We start from the raw sequence: 23,427 nt of genomic DNA, 5'->3' as shown, positions 1-23,427 counted from the left end.
TGTTCTGTTCCTTTCTAACAAAATGCAGTGTCCAGTTAGTGCTGAGATCTGTTTGCAAGTAATGAAAGGGAAAGGGGGTGCAGGTTACAGAGTATCAGTTTTTGTCTCAGTTCTCAGCTCCGTTTAAACTTTGTTTTTGTCTATACCTAGTTTCCATTTCTATCATCTCAGTGAGCTGTCGGGTGCTGCCTAATCCCAACTCCTTCCAGTTTTATCCTCTCTTTTTATCTTAAAACAAAACAAAACAAAACACAGTTTTTTTGAGATAAGATTCACATGCCATGCAATTCACCCATTTATTTATTTATGTATTAAAAAAATTTTTTTTAATGTTTCTATTTATTTTAGAAAGAGAGAGACAGAGCATGAGCAGGGGAGGGGCAGAGAGAGAGGGAGACACAGAATCCGAAGCAGGCTCCAGGCTCTGAGCTGTCAGCACAGAGCCCGACGCGGGGCTCGAACTCACACACCGCGAGATCATGACCTGAGCTGAAGTCGGATGCTCAACTGACTGAGCCACCCAGGCGCCCCATGCAATTCACCCATTTAAAGCACACAACTGAATGATTTTTAGTATATTCACAGAGTTGTATCCCCTTTTCTTAAGACTTAAGTCTACCCTGTGCCCTGCTCAGAGGTAGCCCTCCGTTTCTACTGATGTCACACTGTTTCCATCCTCAAGATGAGTGACATTATTGTGGGGATGTTGGCCCGTAGACCCCTTCCACCGATCCAGCATTTTCACTTAATCAGCCATGTAGGAGCCTAGGATTCATGGCCACGTGCTACTCTGGGCAGACCCCTTCCCACTGGCAAGGCCCCACCGACCACTCAAGGTCTGTCTGTTTATGAAGGAATTTTAAAAAGTGAAACACAAATAACGTTGCAAACTTGCCAGCTGCTTGACTAGTAATAAACCTGCTTAGGATTCCATGGCTCTCCTTGAGCAATCTGAGTTCTGGACGGATGAGCCTGTCAAATCATTCCCTCTTTCTAATGGTGGATTACCTTCCAGTAAACACACTGGAGCTTAAAAAGAGACAATGAAGACATGAGCAATTATGCAATGTGTCAGGTGGTGGGAAGGGCTTTGAAGAAAAAACAAGTAAAGGACAGAGATTGATGGTGTGACCGTGAGGGTGGGGACTGGGATGTTACATACACTGGTCACAGGAGGCTTCTGACAAAAGGACATTTGAGTGAAGACTGGATGGAAGTGAGCAGTGAGCCCCTCAAGATCTGAGGGGAAGGGCAGTCCTAGCAGAGGGAACAGTAGACTAAAAGGCTCTGAGCAGGGGTGTGTTTGAGGAACAGGGCAGAGGCCTGTGTGCGCCCGAGCCAACTGGGTGACAGAGACAGGTGTGGGAGACGGGGCACTTAGACCTTCCTGGCCACGGAGGCTGCGGTGATGGCCAGAGCTTGCTCTGTGTGAAATGGGACCATGTTGAAGGGGTTCAAGGACAGGAGGAATGTGATCTGATGGGTGTTTTTTTTTTTTGTTTTTTTTTGTTTTTTTTTTAATGTTTATTTTTGAGAGAGCGTGCATGCGCCAGCAGGGGAGGGGCAGAGAGAGAGGGAGACAGAGGATCTGAAGCGGGCTCTGTGCTGACAGCAGTGAGCCTGATGTGGGGTTCAAACTCACGAACCCTGAGATCATGACCTGAGCTGAAGTTAGATGCTTCACTGACTGAGCCACCCAGGCGCCCCTGGTGGGTGTTTCTAGAGCAGCAATCTGGCTGCTGTGTTGGGAATGAGCAGTGGAGGCGAGGGTAGCAGACTTTTGCGGGGACCCAGGAGGGAGAGGTGGTGACGGCTGGAGGCAGGAAACGGTTGCATTTGGAGATGTTTTGAAGGAACACTTGACGGGATTTGCTCTTGGATTGGTTGCAGGGTCTGGTGGTGAGAGGGCTCACGGATGCCCAGCCTAAGCCACGGGAAATTGAGAGTTAGACTCTGGACATATTATCTTTGACATGCCTATCCAAGGAGAAACCCAAACCTTGAATTGAGGGGATATTGGTTTAATAATTTAGTGAGTGCCTATTGGGGGGCTTATGAGACAGCGGAAGAGGGAATATTTACTGAAATAACTACAGCAAAAGTAAATTGTGTCCTCAAAGGAGTAAGGGACACAGAAGGGAGCCCAGGGGAGCTCACTGAGGTGACCCCACTCAAAGTCCCTCTCCCTTCCTTGCCTGTGGGAAAGCAGTGCCCTTGTTGGCCTTCTGTGGCACCCCCAGTTTCGTGGCGGCCGGGCTTTCCAGTGGGTCGTGTGTGGGGGCACTCAAGAGCAGGGTCTGGGCTTTCCCTTTGTGTCCTCAGTGCCAGGCACCATTCCTGACATTGGGTCAATGTCTGGTGCGTGAACTTCTCCTTCTGTCCTCCCTCCCCCCCTCCCTCCCTCCCGCCCTCCCTCTCGGTCTCTCCCCTTCCTCCCTTCCTCCCTCCCTCCCTCCCTCCCTCCCTCCCTTCCTTCCTTCCTTCCTTCCTTCCTTCCTTCCTTCCTTGCTTCCTTCAGATTTTATTTTTAAGCAATCCGTACACCCAACCTGGGGCTCAGCTCACAGCCCCGAGGTGGAGAGTCGCCTGCTCCACTGAGCCAGCTGGGCGCCCTGAGCTTTTCCTTTCGGAGCCCAGGCTGTCCACGTAAAGATGAAGAGGGTGGACGAGGCCAGGGCGCTGGAGTCAACCGGGAGGCTTCACAAACACGCGGGGATCCCTCCCAGACTTGCTGAGTCGCAGTCTCCTAGTAGGAGCCTGGGACTCTGTGTTAAAGTCACTCCCCATGTTATTCTTTTGCAGTCAGTCCAGGAGCAATCTGCAGACGTGTATTTGGAAGCCACTGGACCAGATCATTTCTGAGGTCCCCTTCAGCTCTAACATCCTGTGAGTCCTGTTAGAATGTTTGCGATATGACTCTCTCCCTGGGAAGTGGGAGCTTTGCTTGGGCGGAAGGGCCTGGAGGGGGAGGGGAAGCTGCCTCGGGGCAGGGCCAGTGGGGTTTGGGGAGGCGCTGAGGACCTGTCCTGGGCCAGAGTGAGCAGTGACAGCTTGCTTGTCCCTGCGGACCAGCTGCGTTGGGGGTCTCAGAAATAGAGGTGAAGGACATGACCCTAGCTCTGGAGAGGCTTACAGACTGATGAGTAAACCCAGGACCCCATCCCGCTGCGGGAAGTGCCGCCATGGCGGAAGGGGGGTGGAGGAGGAGGAGGAGGAGGGCAGAGGCCTGGAGTCACAGCTCTCAGAGGAGGCGGGCAGAGGAGGGGCTCCTGGGGCAGAGTAGTGCTCAGGCACTGTCTGGGGCCAGTGCGGTGGGCCATCAGGTATTCTATCGTCGGGAGGGAGTCTGCGAGAACCACCCTGGGAAGTGGCTGGAGAGGTGGGCGCAGACCGGATGGGAGTGGGCTCTCCCTCTGGGCGGAGGCTTGGAGCTCTCTCCTGCAGGTGACCGGCACTGTGAGCAGGACGTCTCTGTGATCAGATAGATGTTTCACAGCAACCGCTGTGGTGGAGTGTGCATTGAAGGGGGCTAAGACCAGATGAAGAAGAAGACAAGTGAAAAGCTTTGCCATTTCGCCTGGGTCCACCGTCCGCTGGCACCTGCTCTCTTTTACTGCTGAGCATCTCTTTGGGCTGTGCTTTGCTGATGATTCAAATACCAGGTGTCTCGTGAAATGAGACACTGGCTGCTGACTGACTCAGAACATCTGTGCCTTGGGATCGCTGAGACCCATGTTCGGGAGGGCAGTGACAGGTCTATGGTAGAGAGTCACTGGTCCACTTTAGGAGCTAAGTTTTGTGTAGAAATCCAATAGTTGTAGGGGACTCAGAGATCCTTCGAGTTAGTTTAATTTTACATCATAAACTGAAGCCTGCCTGAGATCTCCTCCTGGGTGACTGTGATGGGATAGGGGTGAAAGCCCTTCTCATGCTTCCCAGTTTGCTCCTCTTTTAGCTCTCCTGTTCCTGGCCTGGGGCTTCATTCTGGGTCCAGGAACGTGGGACCTTTCCCAGGTCATTAGATTTCACTGAGTTCCCTTCTCTACCTCCCATGGGCTCAGTGTCTTTCTCTCATCACCGTTTAACCTGAGTCCAGACTAAAGCTTCTGACAACCCCAGGAGCAGCAGCTCGCTCGCTCGCTTGCTCGCTCGTTCTCTTTCCCCTTGCCCAGCTTCCTTTCCTGCGACAGAACTTCCCCCGTCTGGCAACCAGCTCAGGTACCTTCTGGTCTCAGCCTGTCCTGAGTAAGCGTGGGTGCACGCACTTTCTCTGTACATCAGACAGCTTGGATTAGTCTTTGCTCCGTTTCCTCTGGAATACTCCTTCTAAAGTAGAAAGCTGAGGGTAACTTCCACTTACCCCTTTGTAAACTCTAAACCATTATAACAGTGATTGAACACAAATTATATCAGCGTGTAAGCCACATTCAGTCATGTGGGAGCAGGATAAAGAGTTTACCCACAGGTTGGAAAACATACACACATCCGTCCTTCTAGACATCATCCGACAAGCGGTGGCAAATTCGAGGAAACAGAATTTGTGGTTCCCAGTCCAATGTTCCTTGAATCTTGCTGCCTTTAACTTTCATTGTATAAATCTGGAACATGTTATTTGCTTCCTTGGCTCATTAAACAATATACTAACTAGAGATCCAATTTTTCTTTTCTTTTTTTTTTTTTTTTTAAGTTTGTTTATTTTGAGAGAGACAGAGAGAGAGAGAGAGAGAGTGTGTGTGTGTGTGTGTGTGTCAGTAGGGGAGGGGCAGAGAGAGAGGGAGAGAGAGAATCCCACGCAGGGCTCCTCTCTGTCAGCACAGATCTCACGACGTGTGAGATCATGATCTGAGCCGAAACCAAGAGTTGGAGGCCCAACCGACTGAGCCACACAGGTGTCCCGAGATCCAATTTTTCGTAATGCTTTTGGAGTGCCTCTGCCCCCTGGGTGTCCTGTTTCTGAACTTTTATTAATCTACCATTACTGAACTTAGTGTTGTTAAAAGAAACAGATGACCAAGTTTAATGTTAATTTGAAATTCAAAAGTGTTGGTGCTGAGGGAAAGGAAGCTCATAGGTTTAGTGACAATCCCTTCTTCTTAGTTCCTCAGAGCCTTTTCTTTTTTAATTTCTAGATCCAAATAAGTATGGATGTTACTACATTTATATATTTTACCTATAACAACTTCAGTATGTTTCTGACTAGTGGGCAAAGTTATTTCTTGTCTGTCTATATCTTTTATTTCAAACTTCAGAATTCTTCTCTCTAGTATTTTATTTGTGAAAGAGAGAGAGAGAGAGAGGGCACAAGTGAGTGAAGGGCAGAGAGAGAGAGAGAGAGAGAAGTGGGGCTCCCCCGAAGTGGGGCTCGAACTCATGAACTGTGAGATCATGACCTGAGCGGAAATCAGATGCTTAACTGACTGAGCCACCCAGGTGCCCCTCTCCTCTGTAGTATCTTAAGGTTTGATGAACAAATCTGTATGTGACTTATCCTCCCCCTTTCCCCAAACCTTTGTCTCTCCAGAATTAAAGAGTTCTATCTGTAAGCTCTTACTAGAAGGCTCTTCTATCTGCTTGATAACTTCGTTCTTGTTTCTTAGGACCTTTTCCGACTCTGGTATGCCTTTCTTAAGAAAGGGAACCACAACTGAACAGCACATGTAGCTGTGGACACCGGGCGATTCTGAAAAAGTGCAAGATCACAAGTTGTGTGTTGTTCCCAGTATTCTTTCTAACAAAGCCCCATGTTTTCTGGGCATTTGGTGAGAAAACATGCAACGTGGTGTCTTCAGGGAATAGTCTGAGCTGATGGCCAAGCCTCTTTATTGAACTGCTTAGCTTAGAACCCATTATTCTAAAAGTGTCATTAAGGTTGCATTTTCCTAAATGTCCCTTCACCAAATTGGCCTCCAGTGATGCTCCTTTGCCATAATTTCACCCATTCATACAGCCTCCTGAGAACTTGTTGTCTTTTAATTTTGATTTTGATTTCTGGAACAGTTTTAAGGCTATTTACAATCTTGAAGGTTTCACTTTATTGCTTCACAATATATTTATTGAGTACCTAATGGAGAATGCAGTGATTAATGAGACAGGCCTCTTCCCTCCTGAAGCTTATAGCCTAATATTCTGCTAGATCATTGGTTCCCAAAGCATTTTGAATATGAGACCTCCTTTTTATTTCTTTTAAGTTTATTTATTTATTTTGAGAGAGGGAGAGAGACAGAGCACAGGGAGAGAGAGAATCCTAAGCAGGTTCCACACCATCAGTACAGAGCCTGATGCTGGGGCTTGAACTCACAAACTGTGAGATCATGATCTGAGCTGAAATCAAGACTTGGATGCTCAACTGAGCCATCCAGGTGCCCTAAGACGTCCTTTAGAAATTTTTAAAAATGTTTATTTATTTATTTATTTTGAGAGAGAGAGAGTGAGAGTGGGGGGGGGGGGAGCGGGCATGAGCAGGGGAGGGTCAGAGGGAAAGGAGAGAGAGAGAGAATCCCAAGCACACTTTGCTATCAGCGCAGAGCGTGATGGAGGGCTCGATCCCATGAACTGTGAGCTCATGACCTGAACTGAAATCAAGAGTTGCATGCTTAACTGACTGAGCTCCCCAGGCGCTGCACTGAGATGTCCTTTTTCTTTTTCTTCTTCTTTTTTTCATGAAATTTATTGTCAAATTGGTTCCCATACAACACCCAGTGCTCATCCCCACAGGTGCCCTCCTCAATGCCCATCACCCACTTTCCCCTCCCTCCCACCCCCTACCGACCCTCAGTTTATTCTCAGTTTTTAAGAGTCTCTTATGGTTTGCCTCCTTCCCTCTCTGTAACTTTTTCTTTCCCCCTTCCCCTCCCCGCTGGTCCTCTGCTGAGTTTTTCAGAATCCACGTATGAGTGAAAACATATGGTGTCTGTCTTTCTCTGCCTGACTTATTTCACTCAGCATAATACCTTCCAGTTCCATCCACATTGCTACAAAGGGCCATATTTCATTCTTTCTCATTGCCACATAGTATTCCATTGTGTATATAAACCACAATTTCTTTATCCACTCGTCAGTTGATGGACATCTAGGATCCTTCTGTAATTTGGCTATTGTTGAAAGTGCTGCTATAAACACTAGGGTACAAGTGCCCCTGTGCATCAGCACTCCTGTATCCCTTGGGTAAATTCCTAGCAGTGCTACTGCTGGGTCATAGGATAGGTCTATTTTTAATTTGAGACCTCCTTTTTAAATTAATTTTTTCAGGGCTCCTTGGTGGCTTAATTCAGCATCTGATTCTTGATTTTGGCTCATGGTTCATGAGATCAAGGCCCATGTTGATCTCTGTGCTGATAGTGTGGAGCCTGCTTGGGATTCTCTCTCTCTCTCTCTCTCTCTCTCTCTCTCAAAATAAATAAATGAAGTTAAAAAAATTAATTTTTTACAGACCCTCATTCAGTAGTGGTGTTTATTTTATTTTATTTTATTTTATTTTATTTTATTTTATTTTATTTTATTTTATTTTATTTTTTATGTTTATTTTTGAGAAAGAGAGAGAGAGACAGAGTGTGAGTGGGGGAGGGCAGAGAGAGAGAGGGAGGCACGGAATCTGAAGCAGACTCCAGGCTCTGAGCTGTCAGCACAGAGCTTAATGTGAGGCTCAAACCCATGAACCACAAGATCATGATTTGAGCTGAAGTTGGATGCTTAACAGACTGAGCCACCCAGGCGATCCGTAGTGGTGTTTTTAATGGGTGGTCATTGGGACTACCTATGGGTTGGGATCTACCATTCTAGGTAATTTATGAAAGCGTTAAGCTTGTCTTGAACTGGTCAGTGGGTTAGAAACTCCACTGTTCATGGTTCCTCATAAATGACAATCACAAACACAGCACACACGCATACAACATTCATTCACCCAAGTTCTATGGCATTCAGTTTCTAAAACTGTTTTTGGTGAAATATGGCGTTTAAAGTCTCTAGGGGTTCTGCCTACTAGTTCTGCCATAATCATATTGTTTACATCCCCTCAAAGAATTCTAATAGGCTGATCAGGCCTCCTGAGGCCCTTCCAGAGTTAAAGTGTTCCCCCTGTCATCCACTGACATATTTAAGTGTTTGATGAAATTTCTTGGTCAAGTAGTAGACCCTATAATAAAAAAAAAAATGGGGATTTATATTTACTTTCCTGAGGAGAAAGTTCTTTAGAGAGGACATAGTGTCAGTCTGACAGTCCTGGACTTGCTCTTTACCCGCACGGCATTGCACATAATGTCGCACGGTTAGCCTAGGCCACAGAGAACTGGCGGGCTCACCACGCCTGGCGTTAGCCCGTCCAGATGCTGCGCAGTGAGCCCAGCCGGTGCTCTCTGGGCTGCGCCAGGTGTCTGGGCTGGTGTTGGTGGACACGGGGCAGAGGCCATAACCAGGCTCCGGTCCCAAAGGCTGTCCCCCGGCAGAGCAGGTCTGAGGTTTGCGCCTCCCAGCCCGCGATGGGCTGCAGACGCCAGCACGCTGATGCTTTACATCTTGACCGCGCTTTTTATTTTAATTAAGTTGTTTCACCAATTTTCTAGCTGGCAGTCCCCTGCTGAGTCATGCCAGATGTGCTTCGAGAATTTTATATTAGTGATTTTTGGAGTCCTCTGTAAGAAGCTTCTCAAGTGTTTTGGCCTCCCTAATTTCTTCTTCTTTATTTTTTATCTTTCCTTTAAAATTTTTTTTAATGTTTACTTATTTTTGAGACAGAGGGAGACAGAGCATGAGCGAGGGAGGGGAAGAGAGAGAGGGGAACACAGAACCTAAAGCAGGCTCCAGGCTCTGAGCTGTCAGCACAGAGCCCAACGCGGGGCTCGAGCTCACAAACTGCGAGATCATGACCTGAGCCGAAGTCAGACGTTCAACTGACTGAGCCCCCCAGGCGCCCCTATTTTTTATTTTTGCTTAGAGTGCATGTGTGAGTGGGGAGAGGGAGGGAGAGGGAATCTCAAACAGGCCCCACACTCAGCGCAGAACCCCACACGGGGCTCAGTCCCACGACCCTGGGATCATGACCTGAGACGAAGTCAAGAGCTGGGCGGTCAGCCTACTGAGCCACCCAGGTGTCCCTTTTCTTCTTTTTATATTAAAAAATATAATTTAATGAAACTACATAAGCAGTACAACATGAAATAGTTTGAATAAATAATTTGAAAATGCAGATAAACGAAAGAAAAGAATCTCATCATCTATTGAGATACTTTTAAGATTTTAGAGTGTTTCTCTAGCCCTTTTCATAAAAACTGTACGTTAAAATTTTTTAAGTAGAGATTGTACCATGTATACACTACAGCGTCCTCCTGCCTCCACGTTGTATCAGGAGCATTTCTCATAGACATAAATATTGTCTTATGATGTCTAGTATTTAATTGTGTTAATATACCATAATTTATTGAACCAGCTTTCTATTGTTGGAACTTTGGTTGTGTCTCATTTTTTGTCATGAAATACTTTTGTTATAAAAAATTCTGCAATGATTATCTTTGCGACATGCAAATGTCACATTTCTGGGAGTAGAACTATTTTTTTTTAATTTTTAAAAATATTTATTTATTTTTGACAGAGAGAGAGAGAGAGAGAGAGAGAGAGACAGACAGACAGACAGACAGAGCATGAGCAGGGGAGGGGCAGAGAGAGGGAGACACAGAATCCGAAGCAGGCTCCAGGCTCCAGGCCCGATGCGGGGCTTGAACTCACAAACCGCGAGATGATGACCTGAGCCGAAGTCGGACACTCATCTGAGCCACCCAGGCGCCCCTGGGAGTGGAACTATTGAGCCTTATGTAGGCATCGCTAACTTGCTGCTAAGACAAATTGTATCAATTTATACTTCCTTCAAAATGCCTCTTTTGCTGCATCTCTGCCAATATTGGGAATTATTATTTTTTAAAACTTGGGTCAATTTGGTAAGCCAAAATGGCTTCTCATTATTTTAATTTGTATTCCTCTAATTTCTTGGGAGGTAGCAGCTTTTTTTTATGGAATAGCTGTCCACTTGTGTTTTTCTTCATTATGTGCTCGCCACCTTTGCTCATTTTCTAAGTGGGCTGCTTATCTCTTACTGCTTCGTAAGAGCCTTTTCGGTAGTAAAGACATTAATGATGGTAACTGTTGTGTTGCACATATTCCTGCTGGTTTGTTGTTTGTCTTTGAACCTTATGCTGGCAGGTTTTTGACGAGTAGAACTTTTTGTTGGTAGTCTTTTTCTTCCTTTGCTTTTATAATAGGTTACATTTTGATTAGTTTCTATATTCTACTTATAAGCAATGTGATGCTTACTTTAGAGCAAGGTTTAGAGAAGTGGAAACAGGTACGCCGTTAGCCCCTTATTCACCGTTACTGATTGCTGCTGGTTTTGGTTTCCCTACTACAAGTAAATAGAAAACAGGACTTGATCTTTGGCTTTTAAAAGTGTCAGCTTTGGTGTTTAAGGTCCAAAGGTTATAAAGGTTTTTCCTGCTTCTACTGTCGAGCAGCCACCCCATTTCCCTGCAAAAGTTACCTCACCTTCCCCCTGACCGATCTCAGCCTGTCTCTGAGATTCCCCGATGTGGAGGACCTGGCTTTCTTCTGATGTAATCTCTCTCTGCTTTAAGCTCCTGTGACCTCACGTTATCCTCACACACACCACCAACCACTTCCTCTCCTCCCTCATGTGCTGGTCTCAGCTCTGTAAAAAGACTGGTCTATTCTGCCCTTCTCCTTCCATCTCTTTTTTTTTTTTTTCCCTCTAGACTGTAAAAAGTGGGGGTGGGAGTGGGAGGGGGAAGGAAATAAACGCACACAGACATCACAGAGGTGTTTCCTTACAGTTAGCACCATCCTGCATAGTGGGTGACTTGGTATTGGGGTGCCAGTGCTTTGCACAGTACCCAGTCCGTTCCCCTTGCTTATGGGCTCCTCTTTCCAGGAGACAGTCGTTTGTGTCCAGGAACTTTATATCACATTTCAAAGAGATATTCTGCCAACCCATATTTAGTGTAGATAATTGGTATTTCACTTTATTATTATCTACCATAATTAGATATATTCCCAGAGCGGAAGGTATTTTTCATTTTCTGCAAGAACTCTCAAGTAGGCAGATATGTTTTGTTGGGGGTTGGGGGAGGGGCAAGAGACCAAAGCTGTGAACCTGTGGGTCCCAGGAGGTGGGAACAGATACACCTGTGCTATGCCACCTGCTCCCTCATGGTTCTAAGTATTCTCCCCCCCCCCCCGTCACCCGCTGCCCTGTTTATATCCCACTTTTAAAATTATAAAAGCAATCTATCAGCACAAAAAAGAGTTTTGAAAAAATAACCCGCCAGTAATCCCACCACCCTACAAATTATTTTTCTCTTTCTTTTAATCTTGGCTCAACTGCATACTTAGTTTTACATGGCTATAGTCTAGCAGCACTTTTGTATTAAGTGTTTAGCTTAACTTTAAATTTGTATTAATAGCATTTTCTATTAATTTTTTAACAACACTGTAAGTAATTTTTTAAAAGTATATTTATTTTGAGAGAGAGAGTTGGGGGAGGGAGGGAGGGAGAGAGAGGCAGAGAGAGGGGGAGAGAGAGAATTCCAAGCAGGCTCCTTGCTGTGAGCGCAGAGCCCATTGTGGGGCTTGAACTCATGAACTGCGAGATCATGATCTGAGCCAAAATCAAGAGCTGGACACTTAGAACTGACCGAGCCACCTACGTGCCCCAAGTAATTTTTTTTAAGATTTTTTCTTTTTAAGTAATCTCTACACCCACCATGGGGCTTGAACTCACAACTCTGAGATCAAGAGTTGCACTCTCCACTGACTGAGTCAGACAGGGGCTCCAACACTATCACTAGTTTTCCATGTTGCTATATGAATTTCATAATTAGGATTTTTATTGGCTGCCATAGTAGTCTGTCAATGATTTAATCATTCTTTGTTCTCGGACATTTAGATTCTTTTGTGCGTGTTTGTCCCTTTTGTGTTGTTTTAATCATACTGCATATTTCCGTATACAGCTTTTGGGAATTTTTGTTGTTAGGATAAGAACATGGGCCTTGGGGTCCCTGGACCCGAGGATTTGTCACGTAACTGGTTCTGTGCAGCTACTCTCCTGCTTGCTAAGAGTCATGTCTTTCTTCATCCAGACAGGTTTTCAGTATAAACGTGTAAGAAATGTGCAGGCAAGCGAGGCTCTGGGATGCCGAAGCAGACGCGGGAGTTGTGGGCTGAACAAGGGAGACGGTGGGGTTTTCCTTCCTCTTTCCAGCAGGTGGGAACCAGCTAGCTTCTGTTTCATCTGAGTGTGAGTGTCACAGTGATGTCCTGACAGAGGGCCTCTTTCCTAGGGCCCCGGGTTTCCTGTCACAGCAGGGCCATAGTTCTCCTTTTCCAGAGCATGAAGGAGACAGGTGGATCTTCTTGCCTTTGAGTATTAAGTTAAAATGAAATTTGGGGCTTCCCCAAGACCGTTCTCCAGCTCATCTGATGACCATGTGGTTGCCGTTTTGAGAGTCATCCTGCACCTCACATTTAGTGGTCCACTTACCAGCCAATAACAGTTTTAGGTGAAAATTACGGCAAGCAGACACTAACTAGAGAAAAAAGGGCCTGAGAGGTGATACAATTTGCTGGAGTTTAGTTTATTTATGAGACAGCATACATTCTGGCAGTAGCAAATCATCTTAGATTTGACTGAATTCGTGCAACAAAAAACACAAAGCTATACAAAATTCATGATTGAATAGTAGGAGGCAAATTAGCAGAAGTCCTTGCCAAGTCTCATATATGAATCGGAAGATTTCTTTTTTTTTTTTTTTTTTAATTTTTTTTTTCCCAACATTTATTTATTTTTGGGACAGAGAGAGACAGAGCATGAACGGGGGAGGGGCAGAGAGAGAGGGAGACACAGAATCGGAAACAGGCTCCAGGCTCTGAGCCATCAGCCCAGAGCCTGACGCGGGGCTCGAACTCACGGACCGCGAGATCATGACCTGGCTGAAGTCGGACGCTTAACCGACTGCGCCACCCAGGCGCCCCTGAATCGGAAGATTTCTAAAGAAAGGAGGCGCTGAGCCATACCTTTGTTTTCTTGTTTTTTGTTTTAGTTTGTTTTTAGGTCTCGGTGATTGGGTTTTTACTAGCGCACGTGCTTAGGGAGTCATGCTGGCCCCTGAGAAATTGAGGGGGCGCGATACGAGTGCTTTCTCCTTTTGGCTATGCAACCAGCTAGGAATTTCCAGGTATTGATGTTTAGGGCCGGCCAGGTGGCCTTGTCACTGCGTGTAAACTTCTCTTTCCATCCGTCCCCCAATGTCCCCAGCGTTTTGGAAACCTGTTGGGGTAAAACTCAGCCGTGAGGTTCACGAGCGTGCACCCCGGCTGTGTGCGTGTGTGTTAGTGTGATGGGCGTGTGATGAAGATGATGCCGAACAGAGTCCAGGGGGACCCCGGGGATCACTGATCCTGTTCTGCTTCTGTTGTAGCCCCTGCCAGCATCCAGCCATGGGGGATATGAAAACTCCAGATTTTGATGACCTTCTGGCTGCCTTTGACATCCCAGACCCCACCAGCCTTGATGCCAAGGAGGCCATCCAGACCCCCAGTGAGGACAATGAGAGTCCTCTCAAACCCGCAGGCATGTGTATGGATGAGAGCGTGTCCTTGTCTCACTCAGGATCTGCCTCAGATGTGCCGGCCGTGAGTGTCATCGTCAAGAACACCAGCCGCCAGGAGTCGTTCGAAGCGGAGAAGGACCACATCGCTCCCAGCCTCCTCCACAATGGATTCCGGGGCTCAGACCTGCCTCCAGATCCCCACAACCTGGGTCACAACTGTGGGAAATTTGATTCAACTTTCATGAATGGAGACAGTGCCAGGAGTTTCCCCGGCAAGCTAGAACCTTCCAAGTCAGAGCCATTACCGACCTTTAACCAGTTCAGTCCAATCTCCAGCCCAGAACCTGAGGATGCCATCAAAGATAATGGGTTTGGAATGAAGCCCAAGCACTCTGACGGTTATTTTCCACCCCCTCCTGGGTGTGGGCCTGTGGGGGGCCCAGTCCTGGAGGCTCTGGCAAAGTTTCCGGTCCCAGAGCTGCATATGTTTGATCACTTTTGTAAGAAAGAGCCCAAGCCAGAACCTCTGCCCTTGGGGAGTCAGCAGGAACACGAGCGAGGTGGGCAGAAGGTGGGGGAGCCTCACAAGGAGCTGGATGCCAGTCGATTCTTTGGGGAAGCTTTGGAATTCAACAGCCACCCCAGCAACAGTATTGGAGAGCCTAAGGGGCTTGCCCTGGAGCTCGGCACCTGCTCGTCAGTCCCCCCTAGGCAGCGTCTGAAGCCAGCTCATTCCAAGCTGTCCTCTTGTGTCGCAGCCTTGGTGGCCCTGCAGGCCAAAAGAGTGGCCAGTGTCACCAAGGAGGATCAGCCTGGCCACACAAAGGAACCCTCAGGGCCCACTAAAGAGGGCTCCAAAGGCAGCCCCAAAATGCCCAAGTCACCAAAGAGTCCCCGGAGCCCCCTGGAGGCCACTAGAAAGAGTATCAAGCCCTCGGACAGCCCTCGGAGCATCTGCAGTGACAGCAGCAGCAAAGGCTCCCCTTCGGTGGCTGCCAGCTCCCCACCAGCGATTCCCAAAGTCAGGATCAAAACCATTAAGACGTCATCGGGGGAAATCAAACGGACCGTCACGAGGATCCTGCCGGACCCTGACGATCCCAGTAAGTCCCCCGTTGGGTCCCCTCTAGGGAGTGCCGTTGCCGAGGCCCCGAGCGAGGCGCCAGAGGATGAGGTCACGGCCTTGCGCGCGGTGGAGCGCTCTCCTGAGGCGGGCGCAAACGCCGGGAGCCCCCAGGGTGACAAGAAGGGGGACGAGAGCGCGCCGAAGGCCAGCGAATCTTCGTCTTCCTGCTGCAGCTCCGGGTCTCGGGCCCCAAAGGGGGCTGCCCCCGGCCCGCAGACGGGCAGGAAGCAGCAGCAGAGCGCGGCGCCTCAGGCGTCCGCGCCGGCCGCCGCCAGCCTCCTGCCCAAGGCAGTGCACCTGGCCAACCTGAACCTGGTCCCCCACAGCGTCGCCGCGTCAGTCACGGCCAAGTCCTCCGCGCAGCGGCGGAGCCAGCCGCAGCTCACCCAGATGTCCGTGCCCCTGGTCCACCAGGTGAAGAAGGCCGCCCCGCTGGCCGTGGAGGTCTTCAACAAGGTCCTCCACGGCTCCAACCCCGTGCCCCTCTACGCGCCCAATCTCAGCCCGCCCGCGGACAGCAGGATCCACGTGCCGGCCAGCGGGTACTGCTGCCTGGAGTGTGGGGACGCGTTTGCCTTAGAGAAGAGCCTGAGCCAGCACTACGGCCGGCGGAGCGTCCACATCGAGGTGCTGTGCACGCTGTGCTCCCAGACGCTTCTCTTCTTCAACAAGTGCAGCCTGCTCCGGCACGCCCGCGACCACAAGAGCAAGGGGCTCGTCATGCAGTGCTCCCAGCTGCTCGTGAAGCCCATCTCTGTGGACCAGATGTTCGCGGCCGCCGCCCCCGCGAACTCCCCGGCCCCGGCCGCCCCCGCCGCCCCCGCCGCCCCCGCTTCCCCCAAACACGGCCCGGCTCCGGGCGGTGCGGGCCCGGCCCTTCCGGCTCTGCCGCTCTACCCGGACCCCGTGAGGCTCATCCGGCACGGGATCAAGTGTCTCGAGTGTCACAGGCAGATACGCGACTACATGGCCATGGCTGCGCATTTCCAGAGAACGACGGAGGAGACCGAGGGGCTGGTAAGCAGACCCTTCCTGCGCTGGCCGTCGGCCCCTGGTTTACACGAGCTCCATGATTGGGCATGGAGGAAAGCTCATTGATGCGGGGGCACTGGTGGCATCTTAGGAGTCTTAGAAGAGGACGTCTGGCCTGATGGTTAGTGACCCTCCTGAATGCATAGTGCTTGGTGTTTATTGGGGGAAGGTCCTCCCCCCCCCCACCCCCACCCCGGGGAGACTCTGAAGGTTTGCCCGCTGTATCTGTGGCCACTCAGCCCCCCCCCTCCGCTGGGTGGGTCTCTGCTGGCGGCCCCCAGGTCCCTGGGAGGGGTCCACACAGTGTTCTCATGTGCCCGGAGGGCTTGGGGAACGCGAGTGGGGGGCCTCGCCGCCCGGTACCACGGCCTGTGCTCTCAGACCCACGTCACCCTGAGCTGTTCCCCAGGGTCGGGCTGAGGAAGGAGAGTGGCCCGGAACGCAGGCCGTGGCAGAAGCTCCTGGGGCCTCTCCCTTCTGTGTCCTCCCAGTCCAGGAGAGCAGCCCCGCGTCCGTGCGTGTTCCAGCTCTTGACGAGAGTGGTGTTTGTCTGGGCTGTGTCGGTGGCTGTCTGTGTTCACGAGGCCCTGTGAAAGCAGGCCTCCAGACGTGCCTCCAGAAGGCTCTCTCCTTCCTCCTCCAGGTGACTCCCTTCACGACCTAGCCAAGCCCAGCCCCTCACCCAGCCTCCCTGAGCCAGGGCCACCGAGGCCTGGGAGGAGAAAAAGCAGCTCTTTCTACTTCAGCCCAGCAGGGGCCGCACACCTGTTTGGTGGCCCACGAGCTCTCCACAGGCGGTCCCTGTGCGCACTGTGCGCCCCGCCCCCCGCGGAGCACAGGGGTGCTGTGGGGGGTGGGGACGGAGTCACACCCCTCCTCCAGGGCTTCCCGCGGCTCAGCGGGGGCAGGGCTCCCCGCTGCTACAATGTGAGGCCGAGGCAGACGGAGGTTGGGGCTGACAGGCTTGTAGACGAGGTTGCACAGAGTGCCTGAGAGGGACTGACGCGGCGAGGTGGCGCCAGGCAGAGGGCGGGGGCCGTGGGGAGTGACAGGATGATTGAGTTGGACCCTGGAGAAGAGTCTGGAGGAGGGGGAGGGGCCGGGGTGTTCCGAGTACCGGGAACAAAGGTGCGGGAAAGTGCAAAGTGCGCTCAGCTCAGGGGCCGGAGGAGAGGAGTGGTGGAGTTTGGTGGCCTGTCGACCTTCGGCAGCGCCCGGGGCGGGGCCAGCGAGGTGCTGTGGGGTGGCTGTTGTCTCTCCTCTGCGCCTTTTCCCCTCAGTTTGCATTCTGCTTCTGGTGAGTCCGATGGAGTGGGGCGACCCCGGCCCCTTTCCCCGGGGGCTTTGGTCTTCTGGCTGTCCCCACATGGCTGACTCGGGCCAGGACCTCTTCTTCTAGGTCGTGTGATCAGAACCACTTTCCGCAGAGTTCTGATGCTTGGTGTTTTTCCACACTGTTCTTCACCCGCCTTCTAAAATCCGTGCAGGAAGACGTCAGGGTATAGGATCCCCGGCTGACACCCTTCCCATCCTGCTGCTTCTGTGTGTCGCTCTCCTCTGGTGGGAGCTGGACCAGAGGTCCCCCGGAAAAGAAGGGAGAGGGTACCCAGGAAGGCTGTCGGGCTTCTCTCAGCCCAGCTCAAATCCCTCACGGGGAGTCCCGCCGTTAAGTGTGGTCTCCGAGTCTTAGGCAAAGGGTAAGGTTTGAGGTCTGGGATCCAAACCTAGCCTTGTTGGCTGGGGGACTTGAGTCTCCCGAGACAGTAGCCAGGCTTCCGGCCACATGCGGGGAGGGGGGAGACGGGCTTCACTCTGGGGCAGGAGCAGCAGGAGGGCCTTGCGAGCTCTCCCTGGGTGTGCCGGCCTCTGCAGGGGCCAGAGGGCTTCTGGTGTTCCACGTGGCCTTGTTGGGCAGGATGTCAGCACAGAGAGACTATTTTTTCTTGGTCTTAAGCTTTTATGCAGCTATAGTATCATTGTCACCTCTAACAAAATGAATGACAGTTCTTTCATGTTGTCTAATACAAGTCCATATGCGAATTTTCCTTTTGTATCGAAAACTATCTTTTTATAGTCGGGCTCGTTTTGAATGGGGATCCAAACGTGGACCCACGTGTTAACATTCGTTTATGTCTTTTACATTTCTCACTCTAGAACAGCACCGTTTCCCACTCCACCCCACCAGACCCCCTCCCCCACTTACTTTTCATGTCCCTGATTTCCTGAAGAAACAGGTCCCTGGGCCCTGGGAATTTTCCAGGACAATTCTGGCTTTGACCGGTGCTTCCTCATACAATTAATTTGTTCTTCAATATGCCGTATCTTATGGGGTAGACTAGAAATTGGCAGTTTTGAGGAGGGGGACTACCGCGCCTTTTGTACTTCTTGACTTCAGGGAGGCACAGAGTCCTTGCCTGTCTCTGTTTTGACGATGCTCAGTCACTGGACCAGTGAGTCCAGGTGGTGCTGTTCTGATCCCTTCGTTGTAACGTTCCCTATACTTCGTGTAATTATTTTAGTATCCATTAATAACTGCTCCTTGAGTCAGTCATTTTATTAGGAGTTGTGTAAGGATGTTTTTGTAATTTTATTATTTCTTTCTCAGTTGTTAGCTGGAGTTCTGTATAAAGTATCTTTTCCTCTTTGATGAGGGCTATTTGGTTACCTTGAAATATAGTTTATGTTGGAAAATGGGATATATACTTAATTTGTTTCCCTTAGTTAACAGTATTTGCGGTAGTGAGTTGTTGCCCAAACAATCTCAAGTAGTGTGTTAAGATTTTCTGTTTTTTATTTTTTTAATGTTTGTTTATTTTTGAGTGGGGGGGGGGAGAGACAGTGTGAGCGGGGGAAGGGCAGAGAGAGAGAGGGAGAGAGGTTGGGGGAGACACAGAACGTGAAGCAGGCTCCGGGCTCTGAGCTGTCAGCACAGAACCCGACACGGGGCTCAAACTCACAAACCGTGAGATGATGACTTGAGCTGAAGTCAGATGCTCAGCCTACTGAGCCACCCAGGCGCCCCACGATTTTCTGTTATTTTAAAAAATTGTGGTAAAACACACATAGCCTAAAGTTTACCATCTTCACCCTTTTCTAAGTGTGCAGTTCCGTAGCATTAAGTACATTCACACTGTTGTGCAATCAATTTCCAGAACTCTTTTCATCTTGCAAAACTGAAACTCTATACCCATGAAACAACTCCACCTTCCCCCCTCCCACCTGCCCCTCGCAACCACCCTTCTATTTTCTGTTTCTATGAATTCGACTACTCTGTCCCTCGTACAAATGGAATCACACAGTATTGGTTTTGTCAGTTACCCAACTGACTTACTGCGCTTAGCATGGTGTCCTCAAGGCTTGGCTGTATTGTAGCACGTGACTGTGTTTCCTTCCTTTTTGAGGCTGCCTGGCCCTCCACTGTGTGTTTAGACCACCTCCGTCTCTCCGTTCATCCCCTGACGGCCGCTTGGGCCGCTTCCACCTCTTGGCTATCGGCAAGAACGCGGCCGTGAACATGGTGCACACACATCTTTCGGGGGTCTTGCTTTCCGTTCTTTTGGGTGTGTACACAGAAGTAGAATGGCTAGGGGGCACCTGGGTGGCTCAGTCAGTTGGACGTCCGACCTCGGCTCAGGTCGTGATCTCACAGCTCATGAGTTCAAGCCCCACATCAGGCTGTATGCTGACAGCTCCAGCCTGGAGCCTGCTTCAGATTCTTTGTCTCCCTCTCTCTCTACCCCCTCCCTCACTCATTCTCTGTCTCTCTCTGTCTCTCAAAAATAAACATTAAAAATAAAAATAAAAAAAAACAAGTAGAATGGCTAGACCAGGGGCAAACCCTCTTTCAGAATTTTTACGGATCCCCTCCCCCTCCCCCCCCCCCCAATGCCATTTTCCATGGCGGCTGCATCATTTCACGTTCCCGCCAACAGAGCACGAGGGTTCCAGTTTCTCCACATCCTCACCAACACCTTTTTCTGTTTTGTTTGTGCGTCTGTTTGCCTTTGACGGGAGGCATCCTAGTGGGTGTGAGGTGGCCTCCCCTGCCGTTGTCATGGAAGCAGTGGTTTTCACATGTTTGGTATGTTGGGGTCAGTCACTTTTCCACGTCTTTGGTTGTGGGGCCCCGTCAGGCTGGTTCCTGCACCCTCTGGACGTGAACTCGTAAAGCCTGAGAAGCTTCCTTACTTTCAGCCCCCAAAAGATGTACTGGGCACGTTTCTTGTGCTAAACTAGGAGTCGGCCATCCTTCTGAGGAACCAGGGTTCTTGAAGTGAGGAATGGTGCTTAGGAGTCCCCTTCTGGACGCCAGAGGTGCTCGCTGGGTACATCTGCTACTAGGCTTTTGCTGTGGCCTGAGCTAAGAAGTGTATGTTTTTTTTATTGTATGGTTGTTAGTATGTATGTATTTTTAAAGTTTTATTTCTTTAAGTAGTCTCTACATTCCACGTGGGACTTGAAGTCATGACCCCGAGATTGAGTCGTGTGCTCTACCGACTGAGCTGGCCAGGTGCTCCAAATTAGAGTTTTTACGTAACTGATTTTATTTTATTTTTTTTAACGTTTATTTATTTTTGGGACAGAGAGAGACAGAGCATGAACGGGGGAGGGGCAGAGAGAGAGGGAGACACAGAATGGGAAGCAGGCTCCAGGCTCTGAGCCATCAGCCCAGAGCCCGATGCGGGGCTCGAACTCACGGACCGTGAGATCGTGACCTGAGCCGAAGTCGGACGCTCAACCGACGGAGCCACCCAGGCGCCCCCGTAACTGATTTTATACGGAAAATCTTGGTTCCTCTGATTTTCCTACTACGCACACATACACATAAATTTCAAAATATCAATACCAATATTATTTCTAATGTTAGAACAACTGAATAAAATTGAAGATGTGTTTCCAGTTCTTTTTGCTCTTAGATCACATTAAGATGTATAAGTCAATATGCTGTGTTTAAAATTTTTTGGACGTTTGTTTTTTGGGGGGGGGAGGGGCAGAGAGAGCGGGAGACACAGAATCTGAAGCGGGCTCCAGGCTCCGAGCTATCAGTGCAGAGCCTGACGCTGGGCTCAAACTCACGAACTGTGAGATCACGGCCTGAGCCGAAGTTGGATGCTTACCCCACTGAGCCACCCAAGTGCCCCAATGCTGTGTTTTAAAGGTCACACTGGGAACAGTTATTTTTTTCTATGTGGTTATGTCACCAGCTTGATACATTGTTAGATTATTTAGTTTCTGATTTTCAATTTTTAGGGAATGTTTTTGTTTACTTAGTTTAATTTTTTATTATTTTAAAACTATGTAAAACATTTTTGTGATTCCAAACTTAAAAACTGTTTGACAGAGTCCACCCTGAAGTCTTGCTTCTGTCTCTGTCCCTTTCACTCTGTTCCCTCCTGCCCCATATGTAACCATTTCTGTTCACTTTTGGTTTATCTCTCCATGGCTCTGTTTTACAAATATGTCTGTGCGTGTGCATGTGCGTGTGCGTGTGCGTGTGCGTGTGTGTGAGAGGTCATCTTCCTCCGTCTCTTACACAGAAGGGTACAGCTTACTTATTTACTGTTCTACATCTAAAGTAATACTTAAAAATTTTTTTAAAGCCTTTTTATTATGGAATGTCCCAAACACATATAAAAGTGGACAGATGGCATAACGAACCCTGGATTAACAATTATCAACTCCTGGTCCATCTTGTTTCATGTATTTTCTAACCCCCCCCCCCCCCGGATTATTTTTAAACAAATGCCAGCATCACCATATCTATAATAGTTCAGTATGTATCTATAAAATATGAGGTTCCTCCCCCCAAACCATAGACATGATATCATCACATCTCAAAATTAATCATAATGATAATTTCTTCTTATTATCAGACTTTAACATTAAATGTCAAACTTCCCAATATTATCACCGAGTTAGTGTTCAAGTATCTCTGATTGTCTCATTTCTTTTACAGTTGGCTTGCTTGAATCAGGATCCAAATAAGTGCTCTACATTGCGATTTGAAAATTTCTCTTAAACTTCTTTTAATCTGTAACTTCCCTTTCTCTCTCTGTTTTTCCCTTGAAATCTATTTGTTGAAAAAACTGGGTGGTATGTCCTGTCGAGGCTCCACATTCTGGATTTTGCCTTTCCTGTCTTCCCCAACGACCTGGCCCTCTGAACAGCTCTGGGCCCAGGTCAGTGGCCGCCGCAGCGAGGAGCGAGTGCTGCGCTTTCCTTCCGACCCAGAAGGGCCCCTGCCTCGGGCGCCAGCTCAGTCTGCTGCTTCCCCCGGGCTGTGCCCACTAGAGGGGCTGTGCCCACGAGGGCGTCAGGGGGCGGCCGCAGGACTTTTCTCCCCCCAGGTTCTCTCCCGAGTCTGGGAGCGAAGGAGCCGTTGCCCGTCCTGCCCTTTCCTGCAGGTGTGTGTGGTCGGCTGTGGCTCAGGACACCCCTGAGCGGGCAAACCTGGCCGAGGGAGTGGGCGCTGGCAAGGCCACTCGGCCGCCTGGCCCGGGGGCTTCCGAGAGCCAATCAGGTCTGCTCTGGAAGTCCCTGAATGGGCTAGCGGTGTCACGCAGGAACTGCCTCTGCTGAGCAAGGGCGGAGGCCCTGGCGGTTCTGGGAGCGTAGTGGGGTCTGAGGCTTCGGGAAGCGCCTTTGGCCTCTGGAGGGGAAAAGCTGGTCTTCTGCTCAGCCTGAGGGAAGAAACACTCGCAGTCCTAGAAGCGGGACTGGTCTGTGGGAATGTAGCGTCAGTCCTGTCTCTGACGAATAAGGTGAGAGGCGAAGCTTGCTTGGGCGACAGGTCGACACCTGTCACGAGGCCCAGGGGCCCCGAGTGTCCTAGGAGGGTGGGAGGAGAGCCCGGCGGGAGGAGGGGGCTGTTCTGACCCATGCTGCAGGGGAGCCAGACCGCGGTGCTTGGAGAGCCGTGAGCCTGCGGCACCTGCGTGAACGGCTTTCTTGGTGTTTTCTCTTAGACTTGCCAGGTGTGCCAGATGCTGCTGCCCAACCAGTGCAGCTTCTGTGCCCACCAGCGGATCCACGCCCACAAGTCCCCCTACTGCTGCCCGGAGTGCGGGGCCCTCTGTCGCTCGGCCTACTTCCAGACCCACGTGAAGGAGAACTGCTTGCACTACGCCCGCAAGGTGGGCTACAGGTGGGTGCTGCCCCGCGCTGGTCCTGCTCCTGGGCCAGAGCGTGCTCCAGCATGACCTTCGGTCTTCAGGGGCCTGGGATCCCACCTCATCAGACAGTGATGTTGATTGGAATAGAGACAGGCATTTTCATGTGGTAGAGAACAAGAAGAGAAAGGGAGACAAGAATAAAGAGCTAAAATTAAACATTAAAATGTAGCTTTAAAGGAGAAGTTTTGGCGAGATTAGTTTGACTTTTATTTATTTTTTAATGTTTATTTTTTGAGGGAGAGAGAGAGAGAGAGAGTGAGCAGGGGAGGGGCAGAGAGAGAGGGACACCCAGAATCCGAAGCAGGCTCCAGGCTCCGAGCTGTCAGCACAGAGCCCGACACGGGGCTCGAACTCATGAACCGCGAGATCATGACCTGAGCGGAAGTTGGACGCCCAACTGACTGAGCCACCCAGGCGCCCCTCGTTTGCTTTTTAAAAGTATATAAAGTTGATTTGCTGATAAAGCTTCTGTGTTTGGCATATTAAATTT

At 49.8% G+C, this 23,427-nt stretch overlaps 1 protein-coding gene across 3 annotated transcripts in view; it reads left to right on the top strand.

Annotated features, from left to right (window-relative positions):
• ZNF592 (zinc finger protein 592) overlaps positions 1–23,427 on the top strand; it is a 46,684-nt gene that overhangs the window by 2,270 nt on the left and 20,987 nt on the right. For all 3 annotated transcript variants that reach the window (XM_040493567.1, XM_040493568.1, XM_040493566.1), the window contains exons 2-4: positions 2,803–2,886; positions 13,476–15,750; positions 22,731–22,909. In XM_040493567.1, coding sequence (XP_040349501.1) covers positions 13,495–15,750; positions 22,731–22,909 — 2,435 coding nt within the window. In that variant the 5' untranslated portion in view covers positions 2,803–2,886; positions 13,476–13,494. The remainder of the gene's footprint in view (positions 1–2,802; positions 2,887–13,475; positions 15,751–22,730; positions 22,910–23,427) is intronic.

The sequence above is a fragment of the Herpailurus yagouaroundi genome, unplaced genomic scaffold (genome assembly GCF_014898765.1).
Source record: "Herpailurus yagouaroundi ecotype Mexico unplaced genomic scaffold, PumYag 185, whole genome shotgun sequence".
NCBI classification, from domain to species: domain Eukaryota; kingdom Metazoa; phylum Chordata; class Mammalia; order Carnivora; family Felidae; genus Herpailurus; species Herpailurus yagouaroundi.
The sequence above is the reverse complement of the archived record's forward strand: the minus strand, read 5'-3'. Positions and strand labels throughout refer to the sequence as shown.